Source organism: Nicotiana tomentosiformis, chromosome 1, assembly GCF_000390325.3.
Source record: "Nicotiana tomentosiformis chromosome 1, ASM39032v3, whole genome shotgun sequence".
In the NCBI taxonomy this organism is placed as follows: domain Eukaryota; kingdom Viridiplantae; phylum Streptophyta; class Magnoliopsida; order Solanales; family Solanaceae; genus Nicotiana; species Nicotiana tomentosiformis.
Genome location: NC_090812.1, coordinates 20,992,754 through 21,011,011, shown reverse-complemented (window position 1 = coordinate 21,011,011; position 18,258 = coordinate 20,992,754). Strand labels below are relative to the sequence as shown.

General features: G+C 41.5%; 1 protein-coding gene across 1 annotated transcript; it reads left to right on the top strand.

Moving 5' to 3' along the window:
- The first annotated feature begins 2,291 nt into the window (after positions 1–2,291).
- Positions 2,292–5,398, top strand: LOC138904231 (uncharacterized). The gene is made up of 3 exons (XM_070192738.1): positions 2,292–2,706; positions 3,891–4,588; positions 4,757–5,398. The coding sequence occupies exons 1-3, from the start codon at positions 2,292–2,294 to the stop codon at positions 5,396–5,398; spliced, it is 1,755 nt and encodes a 584-aa protein (XP_070048839.1).
- The last annotated feature ends 12,860 nt before the right edge of the window (positions 5,399–18,258 follow it).

The window sequence follows — 18,258 nt, the reverse complement described above, 5'->3', positions numbered from 1 at the left end:
CAACAAAATCCAAATACCCAGAACCAAACGCCACCACAAAATGCACAAAACCAAAACCCGCCACCAAATCCTCCTACACCACACCAGTACCCCACACCTCCTCAAAACCTTAATCCTCCTCCAGTACCAGCTACTGAATAACACCATCACCATCCAACCCAGTACCCACAGACTACCACTTATCACACTCCCCAAAATGTACCACAATCCACTGCTGATCCCCAAAATTCAACAAATGACCACCCTTATGACCAGATTCTCGGAGTCCATCAAAGCAATCCAATATATGTGAAAACCTTACACCACACCCCACAGCAAACCCTATACATACCTGAATTGAGCGAGAAGGACTTGCTCATTAAGAATATGGCAGAGGAACTCAATAAGCTCACAGTCAGAGTTTAGAATGTCGAAGGTGGTAAAGGCATTGAAGGTTTAAATTATGAAGACTTGTGCATTCGGCCAGATGTGGAATTGTCGGAGGGTTACAAACCTCCCAAATTTGAAATGTTCGATGGAACTGGTGATCCAAAAGTACATCTGAGGACATATTGTGACAAGCTTGTGGGAGTGGGCAAAAATGAATAAATCCGCATGAAACTGTTCATGTGAAGCCTCACATGAGATGCGTTGTCTTGGTATATTAGCCAGAACCCAAAAAAGTGGGTTAATTGGGTAGGTATGGCGTCAGACTTCATGGATAGATTTAGGTTCACCACAGAGAACGCGCCAAATGTTTTCTACATACAAAACCTCAAGAAGAAATCAACAGAAACCTTCTGCGAATATGCTACTCGGTGGAGATCTGAGGCTGCGAAAGTAAGGCCAGCGCTCGAAGAAGAACAAATGAACAAGTTCTTCGTCAGATTTCAAGACCCGCAGTATTATGAAAGGTTGATAGTTATTGAGAACTACAAATTCTCCAACATCATCAAGCTAAGAGAAAGAATATAAGAAGAGATAAAAAGTGGGATGGTGCCAAATTTCGAGGCACTGCATGCCACAAATAAAGCCTTGAAATCGGGAGGTATTTTGAAGAAAAAGGAAGTAGGTGTTGTAATGGTAGCCCAAGGTCCTAAATCTCCTCTCACATACCAAACACCTCCACCAACATATCAACCTTCACCCCCAGATACCAACAACCTGCTACCAGCTACCACGCCTATAACAATCAACTCGCATATTACCATTCACCTCCACCCGCACGCCAAAACTACCAAAAACCACGACCAAACTTCGACCACACACCACATAGATAATACACCCCAATCGCTGAACCCATAGACCAACTATATAAGAGATTGAAGGCTTCTAGTTATGTCACTCCCATCCCTGCAGTTGCTATGGAGAATTATTCTCAGTGGATTAACCCGAACAAGATATGTGCCTATCATTCAGGCATGAAGGGTCATACAATTGATGGGTGTCGCACACTTAAAGACAAGATTCAGACACTGATCAACAACAAGGTCATACAGGCAAAAGAAACTGCACCAAATGTGCGTAACAATCCTCTCCTGGATCACATAGGTGAAGGAGTGAATGTAATAGAGACTGACGAAGTATGGGACCCAGAAGGGTCAATCGGACTCATTCGAGAGAGGGATGATCCTACGACATCTTCGGTCACCCTCACACCAGCTGTGGTACAAACCCAAGCACCGTTTGAGGTCGAAGTAAATGCACCCTTAACTGTGATGGTAGCTCCCACACCATCCTACAAGTTTAATGCCACCCCATGGGACTATGTTGCGGAAGCCAAGAGAAAAGGGAAAGCAAAGATGGAAGGGACAGGTGCAGCACAAGGCATGACTAGAATTGGCAGAGTTTATACACCTGAAAACTTGGGAGGAATACTTTTGAAGCCGCATCTAAGCCGCCTATTGTCGAGACAGGTACTGATGACTTTTGAAGAAAGGTACAAGCAAGAGAATACTTTGTTGTCGATCATCTGAACAAAACTCCTGCTCAGATATCCATCTTGTCACTATTGCAAAACTCCGACACACAGGAATGCCTTGATGAAAGTACTGAGTGAAGCTTATGTACCCACCAACATCACTAGTGGGGAGATGGCCAATATGATCGGGAAAGTACTAGAGAGCCACAAAATCACCTTTCATGAAGATGAGTTACCGCCATAGGGACTAAGTCACAATAGGGTATTACACATCACAATGCGATTTGAGGATAAGTTCATCGCCAGGGTCCTAATAGATGGAGGATCCAGTATCAACATATGCCCACTAACCACTCTAAAGAGGTTGGGTAAATGCCTGCACGAGATACATATGGGAAGCATGAATGTGAAGGTGTTTGATGGATCCCAAAGAGCCACAATCGGAGAAATCAACCTCAGCCTACACATGGGACCAACTTGGTTTGATGTTGAATTCCAAGTGCTGGATATATCTACTACCTATAATCTATTGTTGAGACGACCCTGGATACACGCCGACGGGGCAGTGGCTTCTACTCTATTTCAGGCTGTGAAGTTTGAATGGAATCATCTGGAGGTGATTATCCATGGAGATGGAAGTAACCCCATCTACACCAATCAGACCGTTCCAGTCATCGAGAATAGGAAGAAGCTGGGTGGAGAGACGTACCATCGCATTGAGCGAGTCAATGCAATTGAAAAGGATCGATGGTGGAGTAACAAGATAGAAGGCATACTACTGTGGACATGGTATGAACCTGACAAAGGTATCGGCAAAACCTTCAAGGGATTACCAAACTCGTACAACCGCAGCGTCATGGTACAACCTTTAGGCTTGGGTATGAATACACTTGGCAAGAGTACCAAGATTGATCACCACCATGGCGTGGTCCTTATTATCCCCTGGAACAATCGGTACCACCTCTGCATCAGATATTCTAACAAGCAGACCTAATGTGGGGATCTAAGGAAGTTGAGTCTTAGCTGGCATGAGAAAGCTATTTCTAGATTATGAAGATATGGAATGTTGTGCGATAGTTGAGGAGGAGGAGGAAGACCTTATCATTCAAACAGTGGAGAGAGAAGTTGTTCTCAAGAATTGGACTGTTGCACCATCCCGGGCCCGTCGAGTTCTTGGGTAGCTTAGTAGATTGGCATCAATTATTTTTAAAATAATTTTTGGCATTTGAGACATTTTCAGTATTTTGTTTTGAAATAATTGCTCGAGTCATCGAGCCGCACTTGTTGACATTTTTAAGATTTTAATTGATGCATTACTACTTTTCGTATTTACTATTATTCTCTATTCTTTACAACATTATTATTACCTATCCCGATGAACCTGCGACTGTGACATGTAGTGAGACAACGCAACATAAGGATAGTGATTCGGATGATCTAGAAGATGATACAATACCTGAGGAAATCATCAGCGAAGTGGAAACATTTGAAAACAAGCCAAATTCCAACTTGGACTAAACTGAAGCAGTTAACTTAGCGGATTCCGAAACGATCAAGAAAACACGCATAAGCATTCATCTATCACCGGCAGAGAAAGAAAAGTACATCAGATTCCTAAAAGAATATGAAGATATCTTTGCATGGTCCTACGACTATATGACCGGTTTGAGCACATCCATAGTGGCTCACAAGCTACCCATTAATCCTACGTATCCACCAGTAAAGCAGAAGCTCAGAAAGTTCAAGCCGGATATGAGTTTGAAGATAAAAGAGGAAGTCACCAAGCAAATCAAATCCAAGGTTCTTAGAGTGGTCGAGTAGCCGACTTGGTTGTCCAACATTATGCCAGTTTCGAAAAAAGATGGGAAAGTCAGAGTATGTATTGACTACCGAGATCTAAACAGAGCAAGTCCCAAAGATGATTTCCCGTTGCCCAATATACGCATACTAATTGACAACTGTGAAAAACATGAACTCCAATCCTTTGTAGATTGCTTCACAGTGTACCATCATATCTGGATGGATGAGGATGATGCTGAAAAGACAGCCTTCATCATGCCGTGGGGAATATATTGTTACAAAATGATGTCGTTTGGTGTGAAAAACATTGGGGCCACCTACATGAGATCCATGACAACCATTTTCCACGACATGATACACAAAGAGATAGAGGTGTACGTGGATGATGTTATCATCAAATCTAAAAGGAGTACGAACCACATAGCAAATCTGAGGAAATTCTTTGATCGGCTTCGAAGGTACAATCTGAAACTGAATCGTACAAAGAGTACTTTCGGAGTCCCCACTGGAAAATTATTAGGATTCATCATCAGTCACAGAGGGATTGAGTTAGACCCATCAAAAGTCAAAGCAATCCAAGACTTGCCACCTCCGAAGAATAAGAAAGATGTGATGAGCTTTTTAGGGAGACTCAATTACATCAGCCACTTCATAGAACAATCAACAGTCATATGTGAGCCAATATTTAGGATGCTGAGGAAAGATGCTGCAACAGGTTGGACCGAAGAATGTCAGAAAGCCTTCGACAAAATCATGGAGCATTTATTTAAACGGCTCATTCTGGTTCCACCAGAACCAGGAAAACCTCTGTTGCTTTATTTGTCCGTATTTGACAGAGCTTTTGGCTGCGTTCTGGGACAACATGATGAGACTGGAAGAAAGGAGCAGGCGATATACTATCTGAGCGAGAAATTCATACCCTACAAAGCCCGGTACTCTTTGCTGGAACGCACTTGCTGTGCTTTGACCTGGATAGCTTTAAAGTTGAGGCATTATTTCTGCACATACACTACATATCTCATATCAAGGATGGATCTGCTGAAATACATCTTTCAGAAACTCATGCCTACGGGTAAGTTAGCAAAGTGGCAAATATTGTTGAGTGAGTTCGACATCGTCTCTGTAACTCAGAAGGTGGTCAAAGGGCAAGCATTGGCAGATCATCTGGCAGAAAATCCCGTAGATGGAGAATACGAACCATTGAAAAAGTATTTTCCCGATGAGGAGGTGTCATTTGTAGGAGAAGATTTGACCGAAGCATATGCTGGTTGGAGAATGTTCTACGACGGAGCAACAAATTTCAAAGGAGTGGGTATCAGAGCTGTCTTAGTATCAAAAACCGGCCAACATTATCCGGTATCCGCAAAACTCAGGTTCCCATGCACCAAAAATATGGCGGAGTATGAGGCCTGCATCTTGGGACTCCAGTTGGCCATTGACATGAACGTTCAAGAGCTGTTGGTAATCGGAGCTTTAGACCTTTTGGTGCACAAGGTTCAAGGAGAATGGGCCATAAAGAACACCAAAATACTACCATATTTGCACTGTGTACAAGAGCTAATCAAGAGGTTCACAAAGATAGAGTTCAGACATGTTACGAGGGTTCAAAATGAGTTCGCAGATGCATTAGCCACTTTATCCTCCATGATACAACCCAGACAAGAATTTCATCGATCCTATCTCAATAGGAATGCATAAGCAGGCAGCTTATTGTGCTCATGTTGAATAAGGGAGCGATGGAAATTTGTGGTTCCATGACATCAAGGAATATTTGTCAAAGGGAGAATATCCAGAGCACGCTATCCATACTCAGAAGCGCACGCTTCGAAGGTTAGCCAACCATTTATTTCAAAGTGGAGGAATTCTGTATAGAAGGACTCCAGACCTGGGATTATTATAGCGTGTCGATACCAAGGAGGCATCCAGATTGCTCGAAGAAATATATGCCGGAACCTGCGAACCGCACATGAATGGGTTCACTTTAGCCAAAAAGATATTAAGAGCAGGGTATTTCTGGATGACTATGGAAACAGACTGCATCAAGTATGTTCAGAAGTGCCACCAATGCCAGATATATACTGACATGATACGAGTACCACCCAATGAACTCAATGCAACAAATTTACCTTGGCCTTTCTCGGCTTGGGGTATGGATGTTATCGACCCGATCGAACCCGTTGCTTCGAATGGGTATAGATACATTCTAGTGGCCATAGACTACTTCACAAAATGGGTTGAAGCCACATCTTACAAAGCTATAACTAAGAAGGTCATAGCAGATTTTGTTCGGGTCCGCATTGTTTGTCGGTTTGGAGTACTAGAGTCAATCATCACCAATAACTCCGCCAATATCAACAACGATCTGATCAAGGATATGTGTGAAAAATTCAAGATCAAGCATAAGAACTCCACAGCATACATGCCGCAAATGAACGGAGCCGTAGAAGCCGCCAACAAAAACATCAAGAAGATATTGAGGAAAATGGTAGATAATTACAAATAATGGAACGAGAAACTACCGTTTGCTCTGCTCGGGTATCGTACCACGGTTCTCACATCAACTGGGGCAACTCCTTACCTATTGTTTTATGGTACTGAATTGGTTATTCCTGCCGAAGTAAAAATCTCTTTTTTAAGAATTATACAAGAAGCTAAGCTCAGTGACGTAGAATGGGTACAGAGTCGCTATGAGCAACTAGATCTCATTGATGGGAAAAGAATGAATGCGGTAAGTCATGGTCAACTCTACCAGAACATGATGGCAAGAGCTTTCAACAAAAAGGTCAGACCAAGGTAATTCACACCGGGGCAATTGGTGCTAAAGCGAATCTTCCCACATCAAGATGAAGCCAAGGGGAAGTTTTCACCCAACTGGCAGGGTCCCTTCATGGTTCATCGAGTACTAATAGGATGAGCACTTATACTTGCAGAAATGGACGGAGAGATTTGGCCAAAACCTATCAACTCAGATGCAGTCAAAAGATACTATGTTTAGGATTGTTTGCATTTCTTCATCTAATGTAACTGAACTACGCTTGACCTAATTCCCGTTTAAGAGGCGTTAGGTAAGCAACCCTGTGGGTTCGGTCACATCTAAATAAAATCTTCATTTTCCCATGATCAGAAACTGGGGCAAGATCGCAAGTTCAGCCGACTTCGTCATATGAGGAATAACCAAAAAGTATTGTCAGGAGTATGCATTTACTCTGGGGCAGAATTTTGAGGAGGACCCTAAAAATTCTAAAACAAGGAGGTTGCAATGTTTCTAAATGTGTCACAGTCACTGATTCATCGAAATTATTTGATCTTACATATTATAATACATTTCAAACAACTACATTTTCGCAATTAATTTGTCAAATGCATATATATTTTTCGAAAACTCTGTTTCTATGACAGCCAAAGGTTACCCAGGGTAACTCAAGCAGGACCTCAAGACAAGAGTAAAGGCGAAGAAAAGAGTCAAGAGCACGAACCAACCTTTCCCCCACAAACTCACGACTTTTCTTTGAATGCAGGCACGATAAACATAACAGTAACATTCGCGAATACATACGCACAACAAATCGCTACCTTCATGACGACAAGTTGCCAAATGTAAGCACAACCAGCTAAGAAATACTTCATTCTCTCACAGTCACTCATCGCTTTTCTTGCATAAGGCTAAACACTGCCTCCACTTCTTGCATGAGGCTAAGCATTGCCTCCGAAATTGCATAAGGCTAAGAACTGCCTTTCCCTACATGAGACTAAGCATTGTCTCCACTTCTTGCATGAGGCTAAGCATTGCCTCAGAAATTGCATAAGGCTAAGCACTGCCTTTCTTTGCATGAAACTAAGCATTGTCTCCATTCCTTGCATAAGGCTAAGCATTGCCTCCATAATTGTATAAGGCTAAGCACTGCCTTTCTTTGCACGAGACTAAGCATTGTCTCCATTCCTTGCATGAGGCTAAGCATTGCCTCCATAATTGCATAAGGCTAAGCACTTCCTTTCTTTACATGAGACTAATAATTGTCTCCATTCCTTGTATGAGGCTAAGCATTGCCTCAATAATTGCACAAAGCTAAGCATTGTCTTTCCTTGCATAGGGCTAAACACTGCCCTCACCATTGCATGAGGCTAAGCATTACCTCTCCTTGTTAGAGACTAAGCATTGTCTCCTTTCCTTATATGAGACTAAACATTGTCTCCCCTACACTGTATAAGGCTAGGCACCGCCTTTTATTGCATAAGACTAAGCATTGTCTCCCTTCTTCACATCGGGCTAAGCACTACCCTCATCTCATACAAGACTAAGCCTTGTATTGTATCATCCTCGCACATGACTAAGCAGCATATCTTTTCATCTCATAGGCCGAAACATCACCATTTTGTCCGAAGGTATCATATTCCGAAGGCACCATCCTAATAGCTGGGAGACACCATTCCATGGACTGAGGATCTCTCGATACTGCACATCATTATTCAAAGGCGTCATAGTCCAGAGGCACCATCCTCATGGCCTGAGGACCCCATTTCATGGCATGCGAATCCCTTATCATACGCTTCTTGACCCAAGATGTCATGGTCTAAGGACATCTATCTCCCTAGTGCGAGCACTACCCGAGGCTCTTTCGGAGCTCCTATGAACTCTGATGCACTAGGGTAGAGTTTTTGTTGTTTTTCTTACTTTGCTATGGGAACTTGGTGATTCTCTTCAATTTGGTGTTAAATTTGCAAACTGGTAAGTGTTCAATCCCTCACAATTATAGTTTCTCCCTTCTTGTGTTCATGCTTCTAAATATATATTTTATTTGAACTCTTACAAACCAATATGACACTGTGCCGACCTTGCTTTGAATTTATTCTTTAATTCTTCATCAGAATCTGTATAAGTCTATATATGTTCATTTAGTGTATTCAATTTGGAAGATTTTCTAACTGATATGCTTGTTTGAGACTATCATAATTATGTATGCTCGAATTTGTTTATTGGCTATTTGTTATGAGTCCTGTCTCATGCCTTACCTTGAATTTTTGTACTTGAACTCCTAGGGAACTAGTTCCTGCCCAGAATTTGCCTTAATGAGTCTCTTTCTGCTGAATCCTTATGCCTAATCTACCATTTCTCTAAAATTGACCCATGATCATCCCCGTAATCATATTGTTTCTATGTTTATCCCAATATGCTTCCTTGCTATTTGTAAACTTTTTAAGTGTGATCTATGCCTGATTAGTATTGCCTAAATCCTACAAAGTAAAAAAATGCAATATCTAGTTTTTCTTTTATGTGTGATCTAGATCTTAGTGTATCCTTGTCTACTATGAATTCTGGTACTGTTTAAGTCTTTGTGCTATGACTGGTATTTAGCATGTTCATGATTTTTCATGCTCAATTAAGGATTGTGTAGACCATGCCCATCAACCTGTTTAGTTATGCTATTTTCATTAGGTTTCTTCATGGTATATACTTTAATGTAAAGGTTGTGCTCTACTTGCTCCTTTTCTATGATTCTACTAGACCCCCCATCCCCAACTAAGGTTCTTTAAGTTGATCTTGAATCATGCTTCGTTTTGAAACTCTTTGGAATGATTTACTATCCTATGATGGTTAGTCTTGTCACTCTTAAACTTTGTTTCTAGACTTACAATCATAAAATTGCTTCCTATGTGCTTTGTGTGCTTTCCAATGATCATGTCTATATGCCTTGGCGAGAGCTGTTATCAGTCACAACTTTAAGAAATAAGTGTTTAAGCTTAAAAGTTGTTTAATTAATTCTATGTGTAGTTTGTCACCAGTATGACTAAGTTTGGCACACATTCGGGTAAGTAAGATATTCGTTGGGCATGGTTTTGGTCCATATGTCTCGTTGGACCTGGGCATTAGATTCATGAACATTGTACTGTCCTGGTGAGCCTGTGGTTTGCTCATGCTATTTGTCCGGGGAATAATGCTATTGAAGGCCCAGGGATACCCCTGGGTTACTTTGTATTGGGTCTGTAATTGCCTTAGTAGGCCTATATTTATTTCAGCTTGTAGTATGTATTATTTCATTCTGGGCCTGTAATGATTTGTAATAACAAACAATTGGAGTGTTAGTGAAATTGGGGAAACGGGTAAATTCTAATGCTTGCATGAAATGGTAGAAACATGCCTATAGGATCTAAGTGTTTCGTTTTGCTCAACATGCTCTATTTCTATGTGTTTGTTAGATAACATGCCTATAGGTGTTTGTTAGATAACATGCCTATAGGACCTGAGTATTTCACTTGTTCACATGCTCCACCCTTATACGTTATTAGCTGCCTATTGTATTGCAACATCATTGGTTATTTGCTCAATTTGCTCTATTGCCATGTGCTAGATATCATGCCTATATGATCGTGTTAAGCGATAGAGACATGCTCCTATTAATATTCATCTAGATATCATGTCTATAGGACCGTAATTGATTAATTAGCTACTGTTATTGCTATTTCTATTACACCGCCACCTAGATAACATGTCTATAGGAATAAGTATGATAAAATCAAGGTTAAACACCAACTCTTAGAAATCCTGCCTATAGGAAAGTATGTCTATAAAATCAAACGAGTGTAATTTTGTGCTTTCAAACAGTTTTACTGTCTCATTGCGCAAACAATTAAAAGATCATGCCTATAGGGTTTGTAATACCTATGATCTGCAAATTCGCTGTTTTAAAACAGCAGCACTGCCTGTATGACGCTTGAAATCAAAATCACATAGAATCCATGTCTAGAGGACTTAATGACTCTAATTAGTCCTGATTCTGAAACTGTCTACTGCCTAATGTAAGAACTTGCCCGCGTGCATTTGTTGCTTATCTGTGGAGGCTAACTTGGCCATGTATTGTCTTTATGTGTATTCCAACATGTTTTGAATGTCGCTTAGTTTTATCCATTTTGAGCAGCCTAAGTAAAGTCTAGAACCACCCAAATAGTAGGTCCAAAGTCTCCTGGATCATAGGTATGGGACGGGTAGTGCATGCATAGCATGCGACTTAGAACTGAACTAGAATGCTTTAGGTAACAGCTTCAATATAGTAATCGGGTAGCAGGAGACGATAGTATGTGCCCGCTAAATAATACGAGCAACTCCTACCTAAAGGAGTTGCGAAGTATTATTTATGTTGCATGGGGTGATCCTTTAGGCCAAAAAACTTAACCCCCCCCCCCCCCTTTATTTTCTTAGTCATTTAATATAGACAGTTATAGTTGTATCTTTGTAGTCCTTAAGACTTGTACCAATTCCTTTTGTGTCATAATGAAACTCTCCGACTTTTATGTTTCTCTTCATATATTTTATCACCTCGCCTAATCCATATAGTCTTAAGTTTGGCCGGTACCCACAGTTGTGGACCTCGAAGAGTGCCTAACACCTTCTCTTTGAGGTAATCTGAGCCCTTACCCGATCTTTGGTAACGCAGACTAGTTAAAACAGAGTTATTTGCGTAATAGGTGCCCTAACGCACCTTAAAACTGTTAGGTGGCGAATCTTCTCTTTTAATCCCATTTAAAAGAGTTGTCACATGTCGAAACCCGATTTCGCGAGAAAAATGGGAGCGACAGCATGGTGACTCTGCTGGGGAAATATTTTGTCTCTTACCATAATGAACTTGACTTATGTTTATTACTTTCTTTATGCACATCCATTCCCCTATTCACCTCTATTTATTTAAATCTGTTATGATATGTACATCCCTTCCCCATTCACCTTTATTTGCTTTGACCACTCAGCATTTCTTTTCTAAGACTGTCATATCATGCTTTCTCATCCCTACTTCCTTACCTGCTTTATTTCCCGCGTATATTTTATGAACTAAACTGACTTCTTCCTTTTGTCTTTCTTCTCTTTCCATGTTTACTTTTGTTGTCTTATTTACTGGTTTTACATATTCTATCATAAAAATACTTGGCAACGTGTTATTACCTCTGCATAAAAGCATGCTCCACATCATACTCCACTCGTGTCAATTATCAATATAGTGGCGCTTGATGAGTGTCCGCGCTCTTCCAAAATTACCCTTTTTAAATCGAAAAGGCTTATTTGCGGTAGACTAGTCGATCAGCAGTGCAGTCGACAGTCTCGTGCCTTTCCCTCTCAAGTTGTCCACTTGAGAGTACCAGTCTAGACCTTTCTAGAAACATTACTCCAATGTCAAATGTACATGCATCATGCTAAACCTAGTACGGTTTAGAACGTTACTAACGTAATAACCCACTAAGATAAGCCTTGTCCAAAGTCCGACGGGATTTCCACAATCCCAATGGGCACCATCATGTTATGTGCATTACTTGGAGAAAATATGCCGATATGTTGATCATTATTGTGTAAATAGTCGAGTCTGGAGGGGGAAAGGGCTAACTTTATTTATTTGCAGAAAATGAAGCATGAAGTCCCTAGGTTCGGCATGGTCCAAAGCATCCCTCCTCTGCTACTTCACTAGTGGAAAGACCTTGCACCTTGCGACAAGAATCATGTGAAAAGGTTACTTGGTGACTTGTCATCTTTGCTTAATATTCAATCAAATAGGGCATTGATTGAGGCCGCTACCATGTTCTGGGACGAGAAAAGAGCGGTTTTCCGATTTGGTGACATAAAAATGACCCCTCTCTTAGAAGAAATAGGAGGTTTTGCTAAGCTGCATGGAATAGTCCGGGGTTACTAGTACAAGAGAATCGCACCCCTCGTGGTTTTCTAAAGATGTTGGTCTTTAAGAAAAATGAAGAATTGCTTTGCTTAAAGAAACCCTACATCTTTTTTGGGTTTATTTATGAGCGTTATGGACATAGTAAATCGTATCGTCTTCATCATGAGGAACTCATCATTACTTCCCTCGGTTGGACACACCGTCGGGTTTATGTATTCATCATTTGCTTCTTGAGTTTGTTGATATTTCTAATGAAAGTGGGAAGGATCCACACTCGTTTAGCTATGGTTGTAAGGACTTTAATGGAAGGCATCGAGGGGCAAACCTACACCATAATCCCTATGATCCTAGCCAAACTGTACCGCGCTCTAGATCGGTGCAAGCAGGGGTTCGGACATTTTGAAGGTTGTAATCTGTTACTGCAAGTCTAGCGATTGGATCGCTTTCAGAGGGGGGAATATCGTCAAGAACTTCTGTGACGGCCATTGAATGACTACATAGCTTACCACCATCCAAAGAAAATGACATTTATCCCAGACAGGTTTGCATAGCCTGGAAGTGTTGTAAGTTGGGTGCGTTTCTTCAGCAATATGACAGATGAGAAGGTACATTGGATGTTTGAATGGTTTCCTAGCAGCGAGTTCATCATCAGGTCGAGTGATACTACTCAGTTGGTACTGATCAGGTTGTGAGGAATTTATCCTTATGCTCCTATAAGGGTAATGAGACAAGCAGGAAGAAAACAAGTCATACCTCGGGTTCCCAACATGGTCCAATACAAGGCAGATTTCAAAGGAGACATCATTCCTTTCAAGTTCGAGGCACAACGTATGTGGAACCAGAAAGTCATTGTGGAAAGGGAGACTATTGAGCCAGACAGATATCATGCTGGTCATGTGTACTTTTATCCATCATGGTTGGTAGATGATATAGCAGGAGCTAGGAGACGTCAAGCCAGGTGTCAATCTGGAAAACAGGATCATTGATGATGTTATTGAGGCACAGCTCAAGTATAGAAGACTTCGCAAAAGGGTTTTCGAGTCTGAATCTAGGCAAATGGAATAGCACAAAGTGGATATAGAGGATATAAATGAATGGAGAGGAATCACCACTAAGTCAACGGAGAGGTTGGAATATCTGGAACATGGATTGATGGAGCTTGAGGGAAAGATGAGAAAGAGGCTTGCGGATTGTCAAAACACGGATGACAGTGAAGGAGGGCATCTAGCAAGGGCTTACTTATTATTGGATATGCGCGACTTGGGGAACTTGATTGATGGAGTCAGAAGATCCAAGCATGGAGAAGGTCCTTCAGGGACCAAGTAGACTAGCAAATAACATTTTTTATTGTTTTCTAGCTTAGTTTTAGATTTCAATTGTAATAAGGCTAAATGCCATTAGTAACTTTATTATTATTGTCGATTTAGTGAAGGTTTGGCTCATTTTTAAATTAATAAAATGACGCAATTATTGGGATCAATGTTTCTCTAAGTTTGTGTGTCACTTAGGCCTACCTCGGGCTCAACGAGGTCCCTAAACTAGGACGTGGATTATTACATGATTTTGCAAAACATGTTTAATATTGCAAGCATTCTTTCAATACCCCTTACTAACTTGGTTACCTTTTTTGCTTTTTTTTATTTTGGTTATTCCCATTCCCCAAGGTTGGTTCGTGCATACTGGCATCGTCAGTATATCACACTAGATCCAGAGGTTCTCCACCTCCTCCTCCACCAAGTGATCCTAAAAGCAAGAATAAAGGAAAAGCAAAAATGGATAATCTGAGTGGTATTAGAAAGGATAAAGCCACCATGGCAGAGAATGTCGAAACTTCAGATGGCCGAAGCACTCCGGCATAGAATGAACTGGTTTTACGTCTGGAACAGAAGATCTTGGAGTTACAAGGAGAACTTGAGCAAGTCCGAAACTTAGAAAACCTCTCTCTCACCCTAAATGTCCCTGATATTAACCAACAAAATCCAAATACCCAGAACCAAACGCCACCACAAAACGCACAAAACCAAAACCCGCCACCAAATCCTCCTACACCACACCAGTACCCCACACCTCCTCAAAACCTTAATCCTCCTCCAGTACCAACTACTGCACAACACCATCACCATCCAACCCAATACCCACAGACTACCACTTATCACACTCCCCAAAATGTACTACAATCCACTCCCGATCCCCAAAATTCAACAAATGACCACCCTTATGACCAGATTCCCGGAGTCCATCAAAGAAATCCAATATATGTGGAAACCTTACCCCACACCCCGCAGCAAACCCTATACATACCTGAATCGATCGAGAAGGACCTGCTCATTAAGAATATGGCAGAGGAACTCAATAAGCTCACCGTCAGAGTTTAGAATGTCGAAGGTATTTAAATTATGAAGACTTGTGCATTCAGCCAGATGTGGAATTGTCGGAGGGTTACAAACCTCCCAAATTTGAAATGTTCGATGGAACTGGTGATCCGAAAGTACATCCGAGAACATATTGTGACAAGCTTGTGGGAGTGGGCAAAAATGAATAAATCTGCATGAAACTGTTCATGTGAAGCTTCACATGAGATGCGTTGTCTTGGTATATTAGCCAGAACCCGAAAAAGTGGGTTAATTGGGTAGGTATGGAGTCAGACTTCATGGATAGATTTAGGTTCACCACAGAGAACGCGGCAAATGTTTTCTACATACAAAACCTCAAGATGAAATCAACAGAAACCTTCTGCGAATATGCTACTCGGTGGAGATCTGAGGCTACGAAAGTAAGGTCAGCGCTCGAAGAAGAACAAATGAACAAGTTCTTTGTCAGATCTCAAGACCCGCAGTATTATGAAAGGTTGATAGTTATTGAGAACTACAAATTCTCCAACATCATCAAGCTAAGAGAAAGAATAGAAGAAGATATAAAAAGTGGGATGGTGACAAATTTCGAGGCACTGCATGCCACAAATAAAGCCTTGAAATCGGGAGGTATTTCGAAGAAAAAGGAAGTAGGTGTTGTAATGGTAGCCCAAGGTCCTAAATCTCCTCTCACATACCAAACACCTCCACCAACATATCAACCTTCACCCCCAAATACCAACAACCCGCTACCACCTACCACGCCTATAACACTCAACTCGCATATTACCATTCACCTCCACCCGCCCGCCAAAACTACCAAAAACCACGACCAAACTTTGACCGTAGACCACCTAGACAATACACCCCAATCGCTGAACCCATAGACCAACTATATGAGAGATTGAAGGCTTCTAGTTATGTCACTCCCATCCTTGCAATTGCTATAGAGAATTATTCTCAGTGGATTAACCCGAACAAGACATGTGCCTATCATTCAGGCATGAAGGGTCATACAATTGATGGGTGTCGCACACTTAAAGACAAGATTCAGACACTGATCGACAACAAGGTCATACAGGCAAAAGAAACTGCACCAAATGTGCGTAACAATCCTCTCTTGGATCACATAGGTGAGGGAGTGAATGTAATAGAGACTGACGAAGAATGGGACCCGGAAGGGTCAATCGGACTCATTCGAGAGAGGGATGATCCTACGACATCTCCGGTCACCCTCACACCAGTTGTGGTACAAACCCAAGCACCTCGAAGTAACTGCACACTTAACTGTGATGGTAGCTCCCACACCATCCTACAAGTCTAATGCCAACCCATGGGACTATGTTGCGGAAGCCAGGAGAAAAGGGAAAGCAAAGATGGAAGAGACAGGTGTAGCACAAGGCATGACTAGAATTGGCAGAGTTTATACACCTGAAAACTTGGGAAGAATAAGCAAGGAAGCCGCATCTAAGCCGCCTATTGTCGAGACAGGTACTGATGACTTTTGAAGAAAGGTACAAGCAAGAGAATACTCTGTTGTCAATCATCTGAACAAAACTCCTGCTCAGATATCCATCTTGTCACTATTGCAAAACTCCGACACACATAGGAATGCCTTGATGAAAGTACTGAGTAAAGCTTATGTACCCACCAACATCACTAGTGGCCAATATGATCGGGAAAGTACTAGAGAGCCACAAAATCACCTTTCATGAAGATGAGTTACCGTCATAGGGACTAAGTCACAATAGGGTATTACACAGCACAGTGCGATTTGAGGATAAGTTCATCGCCAGGGTCCTAATAGATGGAGGATCCAATATCAACATATGCCCACTAACCACTCTAAAGAGGTTGGGTAAATGCCTGCACGAGATACATATGGGAAGCATAAATGTGAAGGTGTTTGATGGATCCCAAAGAGCCACAATCGGAGAAATCAACCTCAACCTACACATGGGACTAACCTGGTTTGATGTTGAATTCTAAGTGCTGGATATATCTACTACCTATAATCTATTGTTGAGACGACCCTGGATACATGCCGACGGGGCAGTGGCTTCTACTCTATTTCAGGCTGTGAAGTTTGAATGGAATCATCTGGAGGTGATTATCCATGGAGATGGAAGTAACCCCATCTACACCAATCAGACCGTTCCAGTCATCGAGAATAGGAAGAAGCTGGGTGGAGAGACGTACCATCGCATTGAGCGAGTCAATGCAATTGAAAAGGATCGATGGTGGAGTAACAAGATAGAAGGCGTACTACTGTGGACATGGTATGAACCTGACAAAGGTCTCGGCAAAACCTTCAAGGGATCACCAAACTCGTACAACCACAGCGTCATCGTACAACCTTCAGGCTTGGGTATGAATACACTTGGAAAGAGCACCAAGATTGATCACCACCATGGCATGGTCCTTATTATCCCCTGGAACAACCGGTACCACCTCTGCATCAGATATTCCAACAAGCAGACATAATGTGGGGATCTAAGGAAGTTGAGTCTTAGCTGGCATGAGAAAGCTATTTCTAGATGAAGAAGATATGGAATGCAGTGCGATAGTTGAGGAGGAGGAGGAAGACCTTATCATTCAAACAGTGGAGAGAGGAGTTGTTCTCAAGAATTGGACTGTTCCACCATCCCAGGCCCGTCGAGTTCCTGGGTAGCTTAGTAGATTGGCATCAATTATTTTTAAAATAGTTTTTAGCATTTGAGACATTTTCAGTATTTTGTTTTGAAATAATTGCTCGAGTCATCGAGCCGCACTTGTTGACATTTTTAAGATTTTAATTGATGCATTACTACTTTTCGTATTTACTATTATTCTCTATTCTTTACAACATTATTATTACCTATCCCGATGAACCTGCGACTGTGACATGTAGTGAGATAACGCAACATAAGGATAGTGATTCGGATGATCTAGAAGATGATACAATACCTGAGGAAATCATCAGCGAAGTGGAAAAGTTTGAAAGCAAGCCAAATTCCAACTTGGACTAAACTGAAGCAGTTAACTAAGGGGATTTCGAAACGGTCAAGGAAACACGCATAAGCATTCATCTATCACCGTCAGAGAAAGAAAAGTACATCAGATTCCTAAAAGAATATGAAGATATCTTTCCATGGTCCTACGACTATATGACCGTTTGAGCACATCCATAGTGGCTCACAAGCTACCCACTATTCCTACGTATCCACCAGTAAAGCAGAAGCTCAGAAAGCTCAAGCCGGATATGAGTTTGAAGATAAAAGAGGAAGTCACCAAGCAAATCAAATCCAAGGTTCTTAGAGTGGTCGAGTAGCCGACTTGGTTGTCCAACATTGTGCCAGTTCCGAAAAAAGATGGGAAAGTCAGAGTATGTATTGACTACTGAGATCTAAACAGAGCAAGTCCCAAAGATGATTTCTCGTTGCCCAATATACACATACTAATTGACAACTGTGAAAAACATGAATTCCAATCCTTTGTAGATTGCTTCACAGTGTACCATCATATCTGGATGGATGAGGATGATGCTGAAAAGACAGCCTTCATCACGCCGTGG

What these genes read in the sequence shown, in the direction of transcription:
- LOC138904231 (XM_070192738.1), top strand. Translation starts at nt 2,292, where the DNA reads ATGGGAAGCATGAATGTGAAGGTGTTTGATGGATCCCAAAGAGCCACA. An exon ending in ATGGTATGAACCTGACAAAG is followed by an intron (nt 2,707 to 3,890) that starts GTATCGGCAAAA and finishes AATCCTTTGTAG; the next exon opens with ATTGCTTCACAGTGTACCAT. An exon ending in AGACTGGAAGAAAGGAGCAG is followed by an intron (nt 4,589 to 4,756) that starts GCGATATACTAT and finishes TACATCTTTCAG; the next exon opens with AAACTCATGCCTACGGGTAA.